The 21,490-nt window shown below is 34.3% G+C and overlaps 5 protein-coding genes across 8 annotated transcripts; 3 read left to right on the forward strand and 2 right to left on the reverse strand.

The window, feature by feature from the left end:
• The first annotated feature begins 15 nt into the window (after positions 1 to 15).
• On the forward strand, positions 16 to 9,605 carry LOC106623101 (phospholipid-transporting ATPase ABCA3). Of its 2 annotated transcripts, XM_036378503.2 has the most exons (14): positions 16 to 269; positions 356 to 914; positions 974 to 1,117; positions 1,598 to 2,827; positions 3,731 to 4,004; positions 4,086 to 4,578; positions 5,408 to 5,748; positions 5,810 to 5,935; positions 6,004 to 6,213; positions 7,408 to 7,546; positions 7,601 to 7,783; positions 8,479 to 9,138; positions 9,191 to 9,256; positions 9,309 to 9,605. In XM_036378503.2, the coding sequence occupies exons 1-14, from the start codon at positions 52 to 54 to the stop codon at positions 9,481 to 9,483; spliced, it is 4,818 nt and encodes a 1,605-aa protein (XP_036234396.2). In that variant the 5' UTR covers positions 16 to 51; the 3' UTR covers positions 9,484 to 9,605. The 2 variants fall into 2 exon arrangements, with proteins under 2 accessions (XP_036234396.2, XP_069966735.1); XM_070110634.1 differs by having other exon boundaries at positions 7,408 to 7,783.
• Positions 9,606 to 9,835: 230 nt separating this feature from the next.
• Positions 9,836 to 12,698, reverse strand: Ntf-2 (nuclear transport factor-2). 3 transcript variants are annotated; one of them, XR_004975286.2, is made up of 6 exons: positions 12,451 to 12,698; positions 12,020 to 12,091; positions 11,861 to 11,959; positions 11,470 to 11,696; positions 11,292 to 11,394; positions 9,836 to 10,122 (listed from the first exon to the last, which is right to left on the reverse strand). XR_004975286.2 is itself a non-coding variant. In XM_014242499.3 (4 exons), the coding sequence occupies exons 1-4, from the start codon at positions 12,556 to 12,558 to the stop codon at positions 10,009 to 10,011; spliced, it is 393 nt and encodes a 130-aa protein (XP_014097974.1). In that variant the 5' UTR covers positions 12,559 to 12,694; the 3' UTR covers positions 9,836 to 10,008. The 3 variants fall into 3 exon arrangements, 1 of the variants encoding a protein (XP_014097974.1); XR_004975285.2 differs by having other exon boundaries at positions 11,292 to 11,696; XM_014242499.3 differs by lacking the exons at positions 11,292 to 11,394; positions 11,470 to 11,696 and having other exon boundaries at positions 12,451 to 12,694.
• Positions 12,699 to 13,043: 345 nt separating this feature from the next.
• On the forward strand, positions 13,044 to 14,544 carry Ipk2 (Inositol phosphate kinase 2). The gene has a single exon (XM_014242508.3). It carries the CDS (start codon positions 13,298 to 13,300, stop codon positions 14,312 to 14,314), a length of 1,017 nt encoding a protein of 338 aa, XP_014097983.1. The 5' UTR covers positions 13,044 to 13,297; the 3' UTR covers positions 14,315 to 14,544.
• Positions 14,545 to 14,704: 160 nt separating this feature from the next.
• On the reverse strand, positions 14,705 to 19,290 carry Sf3b1 (splicing factor 3b subunit 1). The gene is made up of 5 exons (XM_014242507.3): positions 19,180 to 19,290; positions 18,568 to 18,966; positions 18,426 to 18,505; positions 18,184 to 18,366; positions 14,705 to 18,119 (listed from the first exon to the last, which is right to left on the reverse strand). Exons 1-5 carry the CDS (start codon positions 19,205 to 19,207, stop codon positions 14,835 to 14,837), a joined length of 3,975 nt encoding a protein of 1,324 aa, XP_014097982.1. The 5' UTR covers positions 19,208 to 19,290; the 3' UTR covers positions 14,705 to 14,834.
• Positions 19,291 to 19,721: 431 nt separating this feature from the next.
• Ost48 (dolichyl-diphosphooligosaccharide--protein glycosyltransferase non-catalytic subunit Ost48) lies at positions 19,722 to 21,340 on the forward strand. The gene is made up of 2 exons (XM_014242512.3): positions 19,722 to 19,953; positions 20,019 to 21,340. The coding sequence occupies exons 1-2, from the start codon at positions 19,791 to 19,793 to the stop codon at positions 21,224 to 21,226; spliced, it is 1,371 nt and encodes a 456-aa protein (XP_014097987.3). The 5' UTR covers positions 19,722 to 19,790; the 3' UTR covers positions 21,227 to 21,340.
• Positions 21,341 to 21,490: the final 150 nt, after the last annotated feature.

Genomic DNA, 21,490 nt, shown 5'->3' on the forward strand with positions numbered 1-21,490 from the left:
TATAAATATGCATTTTTATCTTATATTGTAGCTGTAAATAAATCAACTAAAATGCCTGCCTCGGTTAAAACTGCCGTTAGTAAAAATTTTAAATTTGAAATTCGTTCAGTTAAGAAAACTATCTCTGAAATAGTTATTATAATTATATGCTATTTACTCGCTGTTCTGTTCCCCACAACTCCGTCGATCAATAATGAACTAACTGACGATGACCTCAAAAAGATTGTGATATATGACGAACAAAAACTCGATAATTTGGACATTCTAAAGTAAGTTTGGAAGAAAATTATTTTGTAATAATATAAGGTTGTATGTATTTGAAACACATTTCATTTATACCATTTGTATTCATTAGATCCTTATTAAGCGCCTCTGGAACACCAATGCCAACAAATCTTATATATACTCCAGACGATGCTACGGCTACCGGTATAATGGATGAAGTTGCAAAAAGTCTAAAATTAACCGAAGCAAAGTCATATAAAACAGAAAAAACGATGATGAACAGATTCGACAACAATAAAACATTAGCGGCTGTTAAATTCATATCAACGACAAAAAGTAATCTAGATAATGAAATACGTTTCCCAAGTGATTTTCGAACAAAGGATTCAAATCAGAAGGGTACAGAACTTTGGGCAACACGCTGTAGCGGTATAATTGCTCAGGATGCCGGCGAAAAAACCGTGCAAGATGATTTATATTTGCGAGAAGGTTTCTTGCAGTTGCAACATCAAATATTTGCTCAATGGTTACTAAAGCTACAGGAGCAAAATATAAACAATATAAAAGTTATAGTGCGATCATTTCGACAACATACCAATGCGAGAATGTGTTCTACCAACAGCAAGTCCAGTATATCGATGTTTTGTTTCAGTTTTTCATTCTTCTTACCATTTCTAAATATTCTATGGGTAATTAGAACATTTAGACAATTCGATCATATATATTTATTTTTATTAAACATTTCAAGAGGTATGGACGTGAGCGAGAAGAGAATATTTTAGCTCATCATTGGAGATATGGATTTGATTATGCCAAGTACTGGACTGGCAACTGCATTGTTTCTTTATTGCATTTATTAATATTGGATATATTCATTGCAATGGTGGTATTGGTAAGATAATAGTTTTCTCTTTTATATATCATTATTATTAGAATCAGGGTTGCGAATTTTTTAGTTAAAAAAATTTTGAATTAAAAATTAGATTTTCAACTTTTAATCGCGATTTTTGGGATTAAAATTTTTTTCAATCCGGTATTTGGGATTAAAAGTAAAAATCAAAATATTTTTAATTAAGATTTTCGGGATTACAAAATTAAAAAAAATATTCAAATGTTAATTCAATTATTTTTTTAATGCATTATTTGCAACCCTGTTTTGCATTAGTTCCAATTAAATTATATTTAATTATTACATTATCAATAATGTTTAATGCGTTGATTGTTATTGAAAAACGTTCTTGCAATTTCAATACTTAACAAAGCAATACTCTTAGGAAATAGGCATATCGAGTTATATACATATATTAGAAATCAATTACTTAAGTGTTAATATCGCGAATACTAACGATTATATTGCTCTTTCTATTTATAGCTGCCACTTGAGGGAAAATTCGCTAGTAATATTATTTGGTTAATCCTCTATCTAATTTCATACAATATTGCACTCCTGATTACCGCCGTGTTTATAGTCTCAATTTCGACTAAAGCACTGCACGCTGTATTGTTCGGAGCTGTAATATGGCTTACCATGTATTCCTTATTCTCGATTTTGGCGGCGCATTATTTGAAAATGAGCACAATTTTGTGTATTTGTTTTATTGGCTTTTTCAACAATGGTTTTGCATATGGAATGCGCGAGTTTCAAGAAGGCGATGATTTTTTAAATCCAGTCATAACGATGTTGGCGAATTGTGCATTTTATTGGATATTGATTTCTATAGCGGAGTACTTTAGTCCAGGACCTTATATTAAAACATTACCATTCAGCTTGTGCTGTAGTGGACGCTGTCTTACCACAATGAATAAGCCCACAAAAGTTCCAAATTCGAAAAAACACAATATTTTAATACTTGAAAAACCAATAATTTGGGAAAATTTTGAATTCGGCACCATCAGTAGTGTTGAATTGATACGTTTAAAAAATATACACACAAAATACAGTTCCGGAAGAATACAACTTAAAAATATTACAATGCGTATGTATGCAAATGAGATTACTGTCATATTTGGACCACATTGCTCAGGTAAAACGACAATAATTCAAATAATGGCTGGTTGGCGACGACCACTTTTGGGACAAGTACAAATTGAACATAATGATTTGTATGAAAATTGGAATAAATATCGTGGCAGTATTGATGTGTGCATGCCAAATAACGCTTTATTTGATTTACTCACTGTCGAAGAAACATTAAAATATTATATGCTGATTAAGTTACCAGTAAGAGATAATCAAAAAATCAATATGGAATTAGATAAATTCTTCGAATCTGTGAGAGCAACACGAATTCAGCGTAAAACGTTGGTGAAATCATTAAGTTATAGTCAAAAACGTTTTGTAAGTTTGGGTTGCGCTATTGCTGGTGGTACAAAAATCCTTCTGCTTGACGAACCTACACTTCATATGAAAGGAAAAGAGCAACGTTTGTTTTGGAACATATTGCATAAAGAAAAATATGGTCGCGCCATTGTGATGACCACATTTGACATAACTGAAGCCGAAGCTGTTGGAGATCGTATTGGGATGTTCAGTGAAGGCGCGCTTCTAACTTATGGCACACCATTTTTCCTTAGAAGCAAATTTGGTGTCGGTTGTGATTTGGTAATAATTTATAAATATTTGCATTATGTAGATACATATATAAAAACGTCGTTTAGTCAGTATACAAATTAAATTATTTTTATACCCTGAACAGGGTATATTAACTTTGCCACGAAGTTTATAACACCCAGAAGGAAACATCGGATAACCTATAAAATATATACAATACATAAATAATCAGCGTGTCGAGTCCATTTAGCCATGTCAGTCTGTCTGTCTGAGTATACGTACCACAGTTTTTGAGATATAGATCTAAAATTTGAAAGTATTATGCAACCGAAATTAACATTTTTCTTGTTTTAAGCGCCTTTTTGCCTAAAATATTCTCCAATAGTATTGCGTAATGGTGTTAAGGTAGCGATACTTAGGTGTATATAAATCCGATATAATATCAAAAGTAGTTACTAGAATTAATTCATACCTCATAATCAAAAATAATATAGTTGAACCCTGACATACTGGCTTAACAATCATTGCTTCCAACACACTATACAGTTATGTCCAGGGCGCAATAGACTACATGTCGCTGTGCATTCCTCAACTTTAAAATTATCTGTACAGTTATATCCCAACGAAGGTGATATCGACTGATGGGACTTTAACCCAGAATATCGGGAAGGCATTATTATGTAATTAGATCGGCCGTAATTAAGGAAAATTGTGAAATTATTCCTGGACCTGGATTGTAAAATCTCGCATTCATAAAGGAACTGTAAATTTCTGATTACGGTTCTTACTCGGTTCTAACCGCTGCATTGAAATGTAAAACTGACACTCAGCATTCTGGGAAGAAGCATTAAAATTGATGAGTTAAATAAAAAAATATGAGCTGCTTATTACATACTTGGATATTTGAATACCTTACTAATAGCGCTTTTATATTTTTATATTTTTGTTTCTAAGATTATAGTTAAATCTGCAACAGCTTCAACCGAAGCGATAACTGAGTTAATCGGACGATTTATACCTGGAGTTATACCGGAAAATGAAATTGGAGAGCTCCTCTACTACAAACTGCCACTTGATATGAGACCGAAATTTCAAAATATGTTGATACATCTAGAAAAGGAGCAAAAAAATCTTGGCATCATAGATATGCGAGCACTGAGTAGCGAGCTTACTGAAATTTACATGACAATGGGTTCACGCAAAACGAAACAAGTCATAATCAGCGATAGTATGTATTAAATAATTTTAAATTTGAACAAAATTTTGTTAAATGGTATTATAACTGTAATTCCTTTTTGTATAATTTTAGAAAAACCTACATGCGAATATATCTCTTCAAAAAAGCTTGGAAGGCAACATACTTACGCATTACTAAATAAAAAGCTCATACATCAAGCGCCAAACTTTGTGCCCCTCATAACAATGGCTGTTTCATTCGTTTTTATTCTTTTGATAGCAATAATGGCAAAGAATAGTATGAATGTACCACCAACGCGCTACAATCCCATAGAGTTGGGTGCTACAAGAAACATAGATTTAACATCATTCAAAGACTGTAAAAACATTCAAATCTACAACCCTATAAGAGAAAAACGTATTGGCAAAAGCTCGTTAAGATTTGACCAAAACTCGCTTCGTTGCCTGCATGTTAGTTTTGAAAGTTTTCTGAAAAAATCAGAAACTGTAATGGACAAATTTGGCGCAGTAGAAGTAAATGGCGACACATATACATGTTGGTTTAATCAACGTATATTCCATACAGCTCCGCTTGTCTTGAATTTAATGCACAATATGTATCTTACGTAAGTCAGTGTATAGTTTATTTGTTGTTGTAGCGGTTAGTTACTACTAAGATATTAAGTGTTTTCTTCGCTGTCAAGTGACGGGAGGTCAGTAAACAGCTATCTCACCAATCTTTTTCACTTTTTCTCTGCAAGGAGCCTAACATTTTTCCCTACTAAATACACAGTACCTGAGGAAAAGGCAACGAAACGTTGTTGGCCTCATACAAGGCATAAGGTCGATCATAAACTACGCAGCACCTGTCAGATTCCCTCACTCCGTACAATAACAGGATGCCTCCCGTCGAACATATACATAGTGAGGCTTGCATACTTCCGTTTAAGAAGCACAATGTAGTCTAATTAATGGGGTTAAGGGGACATGTCAATATGTGGTTAGAATCGGACGAACTAGTAGCGTTCAGGACATGTGTTTTCTATAATGTTGTCAAGTCGGAAGTGTTGAATTCTAAGACTTTCCTTAGACTTACTTCTGCAAACGTCAGAAAAATACACGGTATATTTTATAAAGAAAAGTGAAGTGCCCGATGCCATAATCGCGTAGCCATTAGCAGATGCAATAAAAATACCGTAATTTAGTACTCATCGTGCGTCTATGATGTGAAAACTAATTTTCAAAAAATTTATAAAATCGGTATAAAACTATCCCCAGTCTTCTTATACTTAATAAACAGTCTGTAAATGGATATCTCGAATAAAATAAGTAAGATAGCAAGAATATAGGGTTCCACCTTAGAACTTATAAATATATGGATTTGTATATGTAACGTAATGTGCCTGTATAAAAGATATAATTAATATAGAATATGTATAATTTTTATTTATTTAGAAATAAAGACATTAAAGCAATAACAACAGTCGCTAATCATCCAGAACCGGCACCATTACGTGCCAAAATTCACGTGCTTGACCAAGAGAAGACCCATTTACTATTACCAATGGTCTTGGGAATTGCCATACCCATATCGATTGCTTGCTTTATTGTACCTCTTGTGGAAGAGCGCAAATATCATTTGTTAACATTACAAAAAATAGCCGGTGTTAGTATGGCACGTTATTGGTGTGTTAATTTTGTATGGGATTACATAACGTTCTTCTCATATTCCATTGTCTATACAATTATACTGGCTTTATCACCCATCGAAGGTTATTCGTTTTCGCACAAGATGTGTAAGTTACCCAATTATTGACGGTTTCAAATTTAAATGATTGCTGATTATTATATTTTTAGATGCAATGTTATTAATGAATATCTATGGCGTACCTGGCTTAGCCTTGATATATTTACTCTCTATATACTTTTATTGTACGATGTGGTCTGCATTTCTAATAGCAGTTTTAATACAGGTTGGAACAGGTAAATGTTGAAAGTTTAGAAACTCTTTTCGAATTTCAATGCAATCCATTCAAATATTGTTTTCAAAGGAATATTTTCGTATATTGTGTATTGGAATATTTTTTTGGACAATGATATAATATTTTATATTTGGGCAATATTCCCTACATTTTCTCTTATGGATGGCATAAGTAATGTATACACTGAAACTAAAGAAGAAGAATATTGTGAGCAAGCATGCGAGGATGATGAAGATTGTGATAAGAAGGATATATGTGCTACTATACCACAATGCTGCGGTAAGTAATAATTTTAAAGATAATAAGATTTAAATTTAATATAGAATTTGGAACTTATATCACTCAACTAATAAATTTGGCCAGTGCAGAATTTGGAAAAAAGTGAAAAAGATCACAGTTGGTTTAAACTTATTAGAAAAGAAAGATAAAATCAATGAAATGAAAGGAATAATTTACGTTCGATCTGAGGTCAGGGAGAAGAAGGGGAGCGGGGTGGTTGAATTTTTAAGTGCTGAAAACGGTTTATTTCGACAAAACTGTTCGTCTTTTGCGTCCCAAAACCAAAACTTGGTTATTTTAATTTTACACATACATTTTGAGGTTATGTGTAAAAGGTGTTATTACAAAAGCTGTCGACCGTTTCTTTACCTACAACCTTATAACTATACATAATAGAACTCGTAGTTTTGCCGGAATTCGAGATAAACCGTGTTTAATCTTTCAGAGGTTAGAGAGACATATATATTCTTTTATTTTATAATTTTAAAACGCTCTGTTTTCATTAAATAAGAATTCGATTTGCCTTGGGAGAAAAAAAAACAATAATTTTATAAGTTATGGCTGATTAGTTAATATAGCTTTTTTTAATTAACAAAATGGCAACCTCGGTAAAATTCGGGAAAAAACCCGTTTACTGTTTATTAAAAAATCAAAATTTAATCAAAGTAAAAAGAAAGTTTCATGTTTTCAAAAAGATGTATAAATTTCATCCCATCTACCGAGCGGTTTTCGAGCTATAGTGGTCACCAGTTCAAAACATAGTCCCTGAGCTCCCGAGAACCCTTTGTTAACTATCATATAACTCGAAAAGTATTTGTCGAATTTACTTCAAATATTTTAAAGATATTATATTTTAAGAAAACGCAACCCTCCTCCCATTCCTCTTCCCGAACTCTGATCTGCCGTAAATTATTTTTTCTTTCATTGTTATTATTTTATCTTTCTTTTTCAGTGGGTTTTATCCTACAATGATTTGATATGATATGCTTTCAGAAATTATCTACCATGGTCTACATGTAAATATTTAACTACAAATACATTATATTTGGGGGAAATCATTTGAATTTGAACTTCTTTTTCAATACCTACCATACACTTAGTACATGGGATAATAATATTTATATATTTTTATTTACCTTATTTATTGTATTTGTCCAGTTGGATGCATGCCTTTATATTTTCATATTTTTATAGTGTCAACTATATTCAAATTTGAAGATCCTGGAATTCTAGTTGTGATTTGCTACATGCTAGCATCGGCAGTGTTTCTATTTATTGCCATATGTATTGTGGAATCTAGGAAAACTCGTAAAATGTTTTCGTCGAAGCGAGAGTATGTTTGTTTATATTGTAATTGCACTGGCATTGATATAATTTACGTTTGTAGCATAAAAACTCTTCATTCCGCAACACATCCTTACGACGATCGTGATGTGGTGGAGTTAAAGCAATATGTAGCCGAACAGGATTTACAAAACAGTCTGAAAAAACGTTTTATGGTTGATCAACTAGAATACAAAATTCTTAAAAAAGTAAACTCACTGGATACAATTTCTTTTATAGTAAACGAGTGAGTGATATTATTTTACGACCTTACACCTTTTTAAAAACATATGTATGTAACTGATGGTAATTTTTATTGCGGCTTCGTGATAATTATTGTAAAAAAAATAACAAGAAAAAACGTTAACTTCCATTGCACCGAAGGTATAATACCTGTCACAAATAAAAATAAAGTGCATACAAGAACTTGATTTTGATCGTTCAGTTTGTATGGAAACTATATGCCATAGTAGTCCGGTCTCAACAATTTCTTCGGAGATTATATCATTGGCTTGGACAATAATCCATGCGTGAAGATATATTGTACAACTAAAAATTATTCCATATAAGATCTTAATTTTGATCGTTCAGCTTATATGACAGCTCATATATGCTATAGTGCTCCAATATCGGCGGTTCCGCTTGATGTTTGATAGCTCAAAAATTGTACAATATATAAACTCAGCTCGTCGTCCTGTTCAAAATATGAAAATAAAAATAACGCACCTATGATAGACATTTCTTTAATACTCAACATTGTATCCGATCAAACCGAGCAGAATACGATCTTAAACAATGTTTAATTACATGTATCCATCGACAAGAAAACAAATTTAATATTTTTTAGAGACATAATTTTATATTACGTCCACTGAAGTAACATTCATTAAATTTCCATTTATTTTCATAACCACATTTTATACTCCTGTTTTATGATTGCAGAGGTCAATGCATGGCAATATTCGGCTCACACCATAGCGGGAAATCACATGTGGCTGGCCAACTTATTGGCCAAACCAATTTTGCTTTCGGCGATATATTCGTTGATGGCATCGAACTGAAATATGAATCGAAGAAAGCATTTGCAAAAATGTCATTCGTACCGCAAGATCATGGCCTGTGGGAAACATTTACGCCACGGGAAATTTTACGCTTCTTTTGCATGTTGCGCGGTATTGTACCAAATGATATTAAAGGAATTTTACGTGATCTCTCAAGTGCTTTTATTATGGGTTCCTATATGGATAAACCGATTCGTGGTCTCGGCGTTGATCGACGTCGAAAAGTCAACATAGCGCTGGCTTTGATCGCTCAACCGACTGTTACAATATTGGATGAACCGACACGTGGACTTGCGCCACGCACTAGTCGTGAAATATGGAATGTTTTGAGGTATAAACGTTTTTTGGGCAAAACTATTATTTTCACAACATCAAACGCAATCGAGTTAGAGGCATTAGCCGATCGTGTACTTATCTACAATGAGGGTGAGATGTGGGCGTTCGGTAATGCCCAATATCTACGTAGCAGATATACAAAAGGATTTTACTTAGATGTGAAATTAAAGATTGATGGTGCGACCGCTGAAGAAGCGAAAGACAAGTATGTTGCTATACTGTTTAATTTATTTACAAACAGCTTTTATTGTTTACAGTTTGTATAAGGACTCCGAGAACTTAGTGCGCTTTGTGTCCTTCTTGCATGAAGATTCTGAATTACAGTTAAGTAACTAATTAGTTTATACAATATTCAAATAATTTTTGGTATTTTAGGGTGCGCATCGATAATTGCTTCAAATTTTATTTGCCAGTCCCTATTGTAAGTTATTCATTTTTGTATGGTTCTTTGGAAAAAAATAAACGACGTCTCAATATCGCTGAGTACGGCGTTAGCCAAGGAACAATTCAAGATGTTTTCAATGCCATTGAAGCCAATCGAAATGTATAATGATATCATAAAAAATTTAAAAAAAAAAAGACTTTTGAATGCTAATTTGGATTATTGTTAAAAAATTACATGTCGCTCTGGGAATCATTGAAATAATATATATAATCAGTGCTGTAAACTAAGAGATATGCTTAGTATTTTTTTCAAAAATTAAGATATACTCAATTAAAAATGAGTATATACTTAAAAAAATGCCTAAACGGGACGTCAATATGTAAACACGGCTAGATCGTACGTAGCCTGCATTTGTAACTAATTTAACCTGAAGTCATACTAAGTATCTGTCGTAATAAGTATCAAACAAAAAATGTTATCGAGAGTAGTAGAAAAACTGAACCACAACAAAAAGCAATGCATTTAAATACGTTGTAATATTATTTTAAGACATAATAACGAAATAGAACAAATCCATTACATGTACACGAAATAAATTCCACAGAATTTCTAACGTTATTACAATCACTCCATTTGTTTTAATATTTATATATTATTATTATTATAAACGTAATCAAAATGTTGACACAACTAGGCTGTGTCGTGTATATTCAAACGAAAGATGTCGTGTGCACAGAAAAATGTACCGCCGAGTGGCCGTAAAACGAAGACTTGCGAGAAAGCATGTGGTGGATCCTCGTCACACTGTAAATAAATAAAAATTACATACATAAACCTAACTCCATAAAATAGCAATTAAAAACGATGTAACATTATGCTTAACTAAAGTAAAACAAAAAGACATATGCCATTATCCATGTATATAAAACACTTAATAATACAATGGTTAAGCAAACATACAATACAATATGTAGAATATCTAGGTAAAATATTGGAAGGGTAGTGCAAGGGGCTGGAGGGTTTTTCTATAAAATTATATGCATATCTACATATGTAGGTACTTCTGCGTTTAAATAAATATTAGTACAATAAAATAATATATGAGGCGCTAGCAAACCAAGTGCACAAAGTGATAGCTTTAGTTCAAAAAAAAAAAAGTGCAAGACTTCATTTGCAAAATGGTAATAAGAGTTATAAAAAAAAATAACAGTATCACAGTCCATGGCCGGAGTGTTTACGGGAAGTGACAACTTTGTTACCCAAATTTGCAAAATTAGGAAAGTAAAAGTCAAATCCAATTTAATAAAAGCTTTAATCGAAAGTTAAAAACATGTACATACATATCTAAATCAAATTAGAAATGATTAAATAATTTAAATATGTTTACGCAATTTCGCATGCCGAAGAAATTAAATTTTCACTAAGAATTATTTCAATATTATTATTCATTCAGTAGTACGGCATTAGAAAATGATTGGAAACTTACAGAAATTTGTCAGTTCAATACGAAAATTTTATATTGAATTCTTTTTAAGTTAGCTTATTCAAACTAACACTTTCTATAATAAACGAGAATTATGCATGTATGTAGTGACAACAATTAGTAAAGTGAATAATATAATTAAATATTTCCCAAATAATTTGCTGCTCTTGTAAGTCATTGCCGTATAAATACGAATACGCTTCTGTAACATAAACGGCTGTCATAGTAATGGTTACCATATGTTTATGTGTATACATATAATATGTATAGTGGACAGTAGTACAGTTTTTGCATGCGTTTAAGAAACTTTGGATGTTAATTGCAATTTTTTTAATATGCCAATAAAAATTATACCACAACAAAATGCGTTAGAATAGCAGTTAATATCTGGGATGGAAGTTCAACAGAAAATTATTTTCAAAGTATTACATTCGAAAAATCGTGTTATGATCATCAGCTTATAAAATTTTATTAATGATTGATTTATTACCAAAAACGCAGAATTATCTTCGCATTACGATGGTAGTGGCTTTGTTGGCGGCATAACTGGCGACTAAACCCGACACAGTCACTAATCAGTCAAATTTATTATTCTAAATTATTGCAATTTTTGTATAATTGGCTTTAAGTTTTCCTTTTCTTTGTTATCATTATTTAAGGTAACATACGTTAGCAAAGTAGCATAGTTTATTAAAATATTCTTCTATTATCGCAGCAGTAACTGTAGCGTCCACTGTCAAGCGTGAGTTAAGGGCAGTGCACGCAGTGCATATTTTCCGCGTAACTATACATCGTGTAGTGATAGCCTAAAAATATCATGTTGCACGAAGAAACTACCACCCACAGGTTTAAGAACAAATGTTTGAATGTACGCATGTGGCTGGTCATCATCGGTCTGATAAGGCATCAAATGCAGCGTGTACACAAATAGATCAATAAAAGGATCGAAAACTTAAATTAAGCTATGTATACACACCGGCCATTAAAGTTACATTTTGTGAAACATGTTTCAAACCGTACAATGGAACAAAATTAAATTTTGTTATATTTATATTTTACCTTGAGTCTTCCTAATACATTGATTAATACCCCTCCATCAAACATTGGTTGTGAATCTACAGCTGTTATAACTCTCGAGATTTTTTGGAACGACAAGCTCTGCACAAATATGAAATTAGTTAATAAAATAGTTAATCGAATGGTACCCCATGTACTTACAGACAACTTTTCCATTATTTTAGGTGCTCCTTGCAACTGTACGCCTTCAAAGGACATGAATGATTCGGTTGCCTAAAATTTAATTATTCATCCATTAATATATGTATATTAGATATTCCTATAGTTTACACATTAATTTTTTGCTACTGCTGCTGCGAACTCCGACTGAATGGTCCAGAAGTAATATAATTGAAGCACTCAAGACAATGCTAAAAATAGCACAAATGGCGGTTAAAAAACTTTGGCTACTATCCATAGAAAGTATATAAATTGAAACAAAAAATAAATAATAGCAATAAGGTGCAATTATAAGTGGACATGTGTCATATGAACTTATGTGGACAAAAAGGTGGAGTAGCAGTGGCAGAAGCAACAACACCGGTACAGAGGCAGCGGTGACCACACCAGCTGCAATTTACATTCACACTCACACTGTAGAAATTGGCCACATTCGCTCTGAGGTTGGGATCGTCAAATGTCGCATAATATTGTTGCACAAATCCTTTACCAATATCCTCGTACTGTGGATTTAACGCCATTTTCACTTCGAAATTCAATAACTAAAATAATGTAAAAATACGAGTAACTTATAAAAAAATAGGAATTATTTCCGTGCAAATTCCGACGGATTCACTTCGTCTCCCTTGCCGTATGCGAAATCGGTTGATTGCGCGCTGTCAGTGTAGCCAACACTATGCAATATCACCTTATTAACATTAATTAATCGGAGGGTACAAACAATATATACATATAGAGATTTAGTTGATACTGTGTGTCAAATATTGAAATATTAGTAAAATAATTTAATATAAGTTGTATTTATTATTTTTTTACTGTTGATATTAAAGTTCCTTTAATTAAAAGGGTCTTATGTCCATCTATTGTGAATTTAGTATTTAATTCGACACCTAAAAGTATACCTAACTCCTATTATCTATGAATTTGTTATTTCAGTGTTAAATGGATAAGATATTTATTACACATTTACAAAATCAATCAAATAACGTCAAAAAATGTGTGCTTGCATCAATTCTAATATATGGCAAGAACACGCAGACAACATTCCCGGAATGCATAGGGGTTAAAGTATATTATAAAAGTAAATGTATTATATGCATTATATATATCTGGCAGCATTTACCAATGGCTCAATCGGTTTCAGGCGGTATTAACTTTGGGATAAGAATTTAGATATGAATAAATCGTAGTAATTGGAAATACTTTTGCATTACTCATGTGTTTATTTTTGTTTTTAAGCCAACTAAAAGTTGCATATAGATGCCAAGTAAAGTTTCTACAAAAATGACGGAAAAGCACACAAATATTTCCGCTGCTTCTGAACTGGTGGAGATCCAACTTCCTGCTGGATTTGCAGCAATGGAAACTCAAGTTGCTGGTCATACGTTTGATACATCTTCTTTAGGTCTTTTGCAAGACAAGGGTGGCTGCGTGCTTAAACCATTAGGCAAGCCGGAATGTGGAGAACGTGAGAAGAATTTTTATGAAAATCTTCAAGAAGCTGAAAAATCAAATGATTCAAATATATTGCAGCTGCTTAGTTCATTTGTGCCAAAATACCATAAAACAGTGACATTGGTTGTTAATAACCGTCAGCACACTTTCTTGAAAATGGAAGATCTCACAAAAGGTATGCGAAAACCTTGTATAATGGATATTAAAGTGGGTAAGCGAACTTGGGATCCTATGGCATCTGAACAAAAACGTCGTGTAGAAGAACAAAAATATTTACGCTGCAAACAAGTTTTGGGGCTTTGTATTCCGGGCTTCCAGGTTTATACGCACAAAGATTGCAAAGTGCTTCGCTTTAGCAAAGAGTATGGTAAAAATTTGGATTGTGATGGTTTCCGCGCGACAATTGCACTCTTCATAAATGCTCAAAATGGAGAAGTTTATAGACCACTGGTTTTTGAAATATTAAAAGAGTTATACAGAATACGAGAATGGTTTAAGGTGCAAACAGTATACAATTTCTATGCAAGTTCCTTATTGATAGTATACGACTATGAACTCCTGGAAAAATTCCTACTTCAAAATAATTCACACCAAGGTAATGGCATTTCACAATTGACAAATGGTGATATAGAGGATAATCGTAGCGTAAACCTAAATGCACCCGAAAACACTGAATATAAAGCAAGTGGTGCACAATGGGTTAAAGTAAAAATGATAGATTTCGCACACGTTTTTCCCACAACAAACCAGTCTTTAGATACCAATTATATTTTCGGATTAGAAAATCTAATCGTGGTATTCGAAGAACTGATGAACCGATAACAAATTTGGCACAATAAGCAATCTAAAATATTTTGCATAAAGACTTTCTGGAAGACTATTGTTATTTATACCCCTTACATACACAACATTATGACCCAAAATGTCGCCAATAACTCTTGTATATATATATATATATATGTTTCCGAACAAGTATAGGAATTCTAATATAATTGAATATTGTTAATAAAACAGGAGAAAAGTATTAATGAATAAAATAATAAATTTTCTAATTCAGCTTTTTAGTTCAAAAAGGGAAAGAACGCGTAAAGCAAAAAGTGCAGTGATTCATCTTAATTGCTGAGTATGAACTGATATTAATAATAACATCTTAAAAGAATAAAACGAAAACACTCACCTCGGAAAATGCTGCCTACTAATGAAAACGGAAAATTTTAGTTGAAATAAAATTATTTCTATATATAATATTTCGGAATTATTGTTACATCTAAAAAATCATTTTACGGCTACAGTTGTAGTTTTTAATATTGTAAAAAATGTTTCCCAGCTATATAGACGCACCTTAAAGCATATAGTCCAGCTCATATCGTTCATATTGATTCTTTGGATCGTTAGTAATCCTTGGATAACCTGCTATTAATGCATCTTGCCCGCCAATATAAAGAGAGTTGTAAATTTTCCAATACACATCTCGGACCTTACGTGCCGGATGAAATAGGCCCTGCAGTGTATATTGCAAAATTTTGATGGGACCGAGTGAAACACGTAGTCCATCAACAGCATCCATAAATGCCTGAACTAAATGAGGTGATGTTTCAAAAATATTTGGCCAAACGTAATTCAGCAAATGAATTAATGCGTCCTCACATCCGAAACCATAAACCCCGAGTGCCATATGCTTTATAGCAGCACAAGCAGTTTGTCGATGCACTAAATCGCGGTCCATTAACGCGTCTTCCAATAGGGGACATACGGCATAAATGTAGTCTTTTCCCATTTCACCTATGTACTCAAAGAGAAAAGAAAGCGATTTAAGTACTCCATTTTGCACGTTCAGTTCTGGGACGCGGTACTCATTCATTAATGCTGGGAGCACTGTAAAGGGTCGACAAGTTTCAGCCACAATAGCAATAGCTACTGTAGTACATACACGATTCTGACGTTCTTGTACTTTCAAATTATTCAACAGAGTTGCGAGTACATCATGTGGACCGATTGCTTTAGCTATGTAACCAAATGTGTTCACTGTAGCGCGACGAATAGCTTTTTTATGCGCTTTAAGCAATTCAAGTAACTCAAAGCATATACGCATCCATTCACGTGCTGAAACGTATTCGGGTCCACGATCCGCAATTCTTCCGACTAAATCAATACAGTTCTCTTGTACTTTCTCATGACGATTCTTCAGGATAGGTGTCAGTCGTGGGAGTAAATCTTTAATGGGTGGTGTCATTTTAGTCATACCAATAACATTAACGATTGCTTTAAGCGCACCCAAAATACTACCCAAAACCTCTGGGTATTCCTCTCCCAAATACTCGTATAATACAACACCTAAATGTCCCATTAATTTTTCTTCTTGACAGGTCTTCATAACTATGGCAATGCGTGATATTAAATCTGCAGCTTGTTGACGCACTTTCGCCGACTTATTATTTAAACGCCAAAGAATCGTTCCGCAAATTTGTGGTAAATATGGCTTAACTCGTTTGCCTAACTGATTGACAATTGTACCAAAACCATTTAACATGACCACGTCTTCGGTGGTTTGTTCTTGAAAAGCATATAGGATACCATCAATAAGTTGCTCCTCTAAACGTGAATCAATGTCTGCAGCCCCTAGATTACCCATAATCTTCTCTATGGTTTCCATTACCATTTTGCGATACTGTTCGTTTTCATCTTTTAGATCATCAACAACACGATTAATGATTTCAGAAGCGCCAACTTTATTGGCAATTTCTACCGTGGTGTCTACCAACTGTCTATAATTGCGACGATCCAAAGCCATTCGGTGATTCCAAAAGAACTTAAAGAAGTGTGGTAAAATCTCTTCTTTAATATATTGCGCCTCCACACCGTCAGTAGCGCAACACTGTTTTACTACCTTCAATACAATCTTTTTCATTTCTTCATCGGGCGACTGAAATTCACGAATCAAAATCAACATCACTTCACGGGTATAATAGTTGGCATACTCAGCATCCATTAATGGAATTAAATAACCAATAGCTTTTAAAAAAGCAGCTAAACCTTTACCGCGATGTGTACGAATACCCTTCCATAAGGGCTTCAAAACAGAATCAAAAGATTCAATGCCATAAGGCGTAGCTGCTTCCGCTAATGCAGCAATGGCCAAGGCTGTAATGGTTCGAACTTTTTGTTGTTCATCCACTAATCCATGTTCGATAATTTCTACCAAAGCTTTTAAATGCGGTAAAATAGCACAGCCCATTAAAATAGCAATTTGTTGCACGATTTTTATACCGGTATGACGAGCTTGCCATGATTTTTTCGACTTACACACAGCTTTGAGAAACGGTAGTAAGGATGGAATACCTAATGCCGACGCCACAACAGCGAACGCTCGTGCTGTTGTATTACGGACATATTCATCGATGTTGTCGATATCAGGACGCATTGTCGAAATCATAGTGGCAAGACCTGCCGCTTTGGCGAGATTCGAAATTATTTCTCGGCCTTCTACACGGGCATAGTAATCTTCATCAATTAGCAATGGCTCAATAACGACAAGAATTTTATGTACATAAGGACGAACTAAGTCATCCAACTTATATAAGACACGATCGATAACTTTTACAAGTAAATGTCGTTCTTGATCTTCAAGCGTTGGAGACATAAGTAGCGGAAGAATTTGATTAAATAGTGGTCCCGCTCCAAACTCACGTGCCTTGTCTGTTATTTGACGAAGTGATGACTTACGCATTGGAGGTGAACCATTTTTAATAGTTAGAAGCAACTTCATTATTTTTCGCTCCTTAGCCTCTTCTGGAGAAAGACTATCTTCATCCACGTCCACAAGTAGTTTATCGAAATATTGAGCATCTTCTGGTTTCATAAAGGGTAAGTTTTGACCTTTTGGTTGGTTGTCCATAAATTTGGCATTTTTATCTTCGACTTGAATAAAAAATCCAGCAGGGGTACCCGCAATTGGTGTCGGTGTGGCCATTAACTTACGGCCAGGTGTGCGTAATGGCACATAACCAGCAGGCGGTGGTAATATTTTATACCCAGGCGGAAACATTTGATCAAGCTCCTCATCAGTTAGTGGTCGATTGCGTTCATCTATTTCTTTTTCCCAACGGTAAGCCTGGAGTTGCTCTGGTGTCATAGCGGCTAATGCGCCCGGAGTTGGAGTGGCCATGGCCATTGCCTTTACTCCAATGGGTGTGGTACCACCCGGTGTTAAGAGTGGTGTTACGTGACCTGGCGTGGTATGTGGAGTCATACTTGGTGTAAGGCTAGGCGTCATTGCAGAAGAGGGTGTCATTGACGGTGTTGCATTTGATGGAGTCTCGTCCCAACGTGATCTTCTTTTTGAAGCGCCTGGTGTTGATTCGGCAACAACATTATCACTTGTACCCCGATCTGGCTTTGGGGTCTCTGCCCAACCGCTATGACCGGGAGTTTCACGTTCCGTTTTTGGAGTTTCATCCCAACGATTGCGACGAGCTGATTTTTCGTGCCCAGGTGTCTCATGGCTTGGCGTCATTGGATGTGCCGGAGTTGCGTCCCAAATGCGTGTCCCTAAACCTGGGGTAGCCCCAGGTGTTTCACTACCTTTATGGCCAGGTGTTTCATCCCAGCGATGATCACCTGGTGTTTTCTAAAAAAAAAAAACGGAATAAATTAAATTAAACATCATAAAATTTTAAAATTTTTAGTCTTACATCTTCCCAAGTAGGGGTTGCTGCACTATTAGGTGTGGCAGATACCTTTGCAGGTACAAAACTTTCGCTAACAGTTTGATCCCAACGTCCACGCTTACGTGTTGTCGGTTCTTTGGTCGCCTCCCCATTCGAAGTTTTTACCAATGTACCTTCCTTAGATTTCTCTTGTATTTTTCTGCGAAGCTGCAAATATGAAAAAAGGAAATAATTTTTAATTTTGTAATTTCAACTAAGCTACTCACCTCACTTTCCTCCCCTTTGAGCATTTGCTCACGCATTATATCGGGATATGTTCTTGATCCAATATCAGGTGTCTTTCCGCCTAGGTTAGATTATAAAAAGTAAATGATTTATTTAATTAAACAAAATATGAGTTTTATTTACCATCAGCAAAGGGATCTGCACGCTCAGGAGATATAATAATACGACGTCTTTTTTGTCTATATTCATCCTCTCTATCTGCTATGGTCGGCCGTCGTCTATCCGCCATGGGATCAACATCTTCCTTACCCTGAGTGACATCTTTTAAAACGGATATGGGTGCCGTATAAGTTGTACGCTTTTGGGGTACAGGGAATCCATCATCTTCGTCTTCATCCATTTCGTCGTTAGCTGCAATTGAGGTGTTATAGCCCTCATAGCGATTCTTTCCTTTACCGCCGCCCTCATCGTATAATTCTGTATCATAAAATCCACCAGTGTCTAATAAGCCAACTCCAGTCGATGCATTTTTTTGAATTTCCTTTTTCTTGGTTTGAATATCGGCAATTTGAGCCTCAATATCTATAAAGAACAAATAAATAAAGAGATTTTATTAAATTCAGAGTAACTTTTCTTCTTATAGCAAAAGGTTAATCAATACAATAAAAACGAGGTGAATCGATCCATTATTTAGACCTCACAAATACAAACTTTCCCTACGGGGTATGGTAATTATAAATTACACCTATGACTTACTGATTTATAATTTCCAATATTTAATAAAAATAAGCTTACCTTCTTGTGTTCGGGGAATATTTTCCATATTTTTCAACGTTCACTAAACGTAGAGCGAAAAATAAGCGCTAGTAGCTAAATTAATTTAATGTCAAAACTATGATAAACACGTTGCCATATGTTTTATTATTAAATTCTTTATGAATACAAAATTAAATGATTTAATTACAAATGTTTCGTAGATATTAACTTTACAATTTGTTTTTAGATATATGTATAAGCAAAATATATTTATTCTTAAATATTTTTTAAGGATTTAAAATTATTTAATATATTAATAATGGGAATAAAATGATAATCGATATATATAGCAGTGAAGTAAAAATTTATTGAAATTATCACAAGTAAGAGAAATGTTGGATTTTAATGCATTTTTTATACAAATAAATAATAATACTCATAAAAATCACTCCGGTAGACTAACTAATAATTAAAAAAAAAGTTAAATGCAGCTGTATAAATATCTTTAACAGTTTAATGGTAGTGCAACCATGTGAAGAAAACAATGCTTGGCAACTCGTTAGCCGGTAAAATCTCTTTTCTGGCAAGTATTTGGCAATTCTCTGCCGGGCGTACAATTTTTTCACATTGATAATCTGTCGAAACATTCTATGGTCATTGTATATTTAAGAAAAATGTGGAAGTACTTTGTATTTATTTGCGTCTTCCTACAAACTTCAAACGCTGTGTTGGAGTCCGATGCTAATACTTTGGTTTTGCTAGATAATTTAGCAATTCGAGAAACCCATTCCATTTTCTTCAAATCGTTGCAAGGTAAGCTACCATCAGAGTTCTGAAGTGACGTGGTCAATTATAAATGAAATATTATTGTTCAACAGAGCGGGGATTTAAACTTGTTTATAAATTGGCTGACGACTCGGGTCTAGTGCTTTCACGATATGGAGAATATCTTTACAAGAATGTTATTATATTCGCACCCAGTGTTGAGGAGTTCGGAGGCGATCTGAGCGTTGAAAAGTTAACGGAATTCGTTGACGATGGTGGTAACGTTTTAGTTGCTGCCAGCGAGCAATCGGGCGATGCTTTGCGTGAATTCGCTTCAGAATGTGGATTTGAAGTTGATGAGGAAGGAGCGTCTGTCATAGATCATTTAAATTATGATGTTTCTGATGCTGGGGATCACACTACCATATTAACTTCCGCACGAAACCTCATCGATGCGCCAATTATTGTTGGTGCCAAAAAATCTGCTCCCTTAATTTATCGCGGAACTGGGTTATTGGCAGATAAAGAAAATCCTCTAGTATTACATTTGTTGTCTGCAGAAAGTACAGCGTACAGTTATAATCCTGAACAGGCTGTAAAAGAATACCCACATGCAGTGGGACGGGAGACATTGCTTATTGCTGCATTGCAAGCGCGTAATAATGCTCGCGTTGTCTTTTCTGGATCTCTACATTTCTTTTCTGATGAAGCTTTTACAGCACCTATCCAAAATGCACAAGATGGAACTATAAATAAACAAGCAAGTAACCAAGATGTGGCCACTGCAATCAGTAGATGGGCTTTCGGCGAAAGTGGACGTTTACGTGTTGCCACAGTGAACCACCATAAGGAAGGAGAGTCTCTGCCGCCAGAACAAGCTTACACAATTGTCGATCCAGTTGTATATACCATTACAATTGAAGAATTGGTGGAGGAGAAATGGCAACCGTTCAAAGCAAATGATGTGCAGTTGGAATTTGTTCGAATCGATCCATTTATACGTACTACACTTAAGCAAGTAAACGGCGGACGCTATGAAGCTAGGTTTAAGATACCTGATGTCTACGGAGTGTATCAATTCAAGATAAACTACGATCGAGTTGGTTACACACACCTATACAATACTACTCAAGTATCTGTTCGTCCTCTGGAACATACGGAATATGAACGATTCATTCCCAGCGCATACCCATATTATAGCAGTGCTTTCTCCATGATGATTGGCGTTTTTATCTTTTCGTTTGTGTTTTTACATTTCAAGGATGAAAATAATCCAGTTTCCGCAAAAGGTGGTAAAACAGATGACAAAAAAATACAATAGATAAAGATAAACTGCCACAAAGTAGGCAAAATTGTAATTTGTTAATTTTAAGCTAATAAATACAACTTCCGATTTGAATAAATAAAGAAATCGAATTCAATGTAACAAGTAAAATTTACTGTTAGCTGAAGTTAATTGGGTTTTATATTGGGATATCTAAACCCTGTCTAACTAGTTCGAAATAATAATAAGTGTACGAATTCAATCCGGAAGAGTTACGTTGCAGGTTGTTGTAATGCCAGAATTGTTTTTTAATCACTTGAG

The sequence above is a fragment of the Bactrocera oleae genome, chromosome 5, assembly GCF_042242935.1.
Source record: "Bactrocera oleae isolate idBacOlea1 chromosome 5, idBacOlea1, whole genome shotgun sequence".
Lineage (NCBI taxonomy): Eukaryota > Metazoa > Arthropoda > Insecta > Diptera > Tephritidae > Bactrocera > Bactrocera oleae.

What these genes read in the sequence shown, in the direction of transcription:
- Ipk2 (XM_014242508.3), top strand. Translation starts at nt 13,298, where the DNA reads ATGCCAAGTAAAGTTTCTACAAAAATGACGGAAAAGCACACAAATATT.
- Sf3b1 (XM_014242507.3), bottom strand. Translation starts at nt 19,207, where the DNA reads ATGGAAAATATTCCCCGAACACAAGAAG. An exon ending in TATTCCCCGAACACAAGAAG is followed by an intron (nt 18,967 to 19,179) that starts GTAAGCTTATTT and finishes TGTTCTTTATAG; the next exon opens with ATATTGAGGCTCAAATTGCC. An exon ending in TCAAAGGGGAGGAAAGTGAG is followed by an intron (nt 18,367 to 18,425) that starts GTGAGTAGCTTA and finishes TCATATTTGCAG; the next exon opens with CTTCGCAGAAAAATACAAGA.
- LOC106623101 (XM_070110634.1), top strand. Translation starts at nt 52, where the DNA reads ATGCCTGCCTCGGTTAAAACTGCCGTTAGTAAAAATTTTAAATTTGAA. An exon ending in CATTTCTAAATATTCTATGG is followed by an intron (nt 915 to 973) that starts GTAATTAGAACA and finishes AAACATTTCAAG; the next exon opens with AGGTATGGACGTGAGCGAGA. An exon ending in TTGGTGTCGGTTGTGATTTG is followed by an intron (nt 2,828 to 3,730) that starts GTAATAATTTAT and finishes TTTGTTTCTAAG; the next exon opens with ATTATAGTTAAATCTGCAAC.
- Ost48 (XM_014242512.3), top strand. Translation starts at nt 19,791, where the DNA reads ATGGTCATTGTATATTTAAGAAAAATGTGGAAGTACTTTGTATTTATT. An exon ending in TTTCTTCAAATCGTTGCAAG is followed by an intron (nt 19,954 to 20,018) that starts GTAAGCTACCAT and finishes ATTGTTCAACAG; the next exon opens with AGCGGGGATTTAAACTTGTT.
- Ntf-2 (XM_014242499.3), bottom strand. Translation starts at nt 12,558, where the DNA reads ATGGCGTTAAATCCACAGTACGAGGATATTGGTAAAGGATTTGTGCAA. An exon ending in AAATAATGGAAAAGTTGTCT is followed by an intron (nt 11,960 to 12,019) that starts GTAAGTACATGG and finishes ATATTTGTGCAG; the next exon opens with AGCTTGTCGTTCCAAAAAAT. An exon ending in ATGTATTAGGAAGACTCAAG is followed by an intron (nt 10,123 to 11,860) that starts GTAAAATATAAA and finishes ATTTATTTACAG; the next exon opens with TGTGACGAGGATCCACCACA.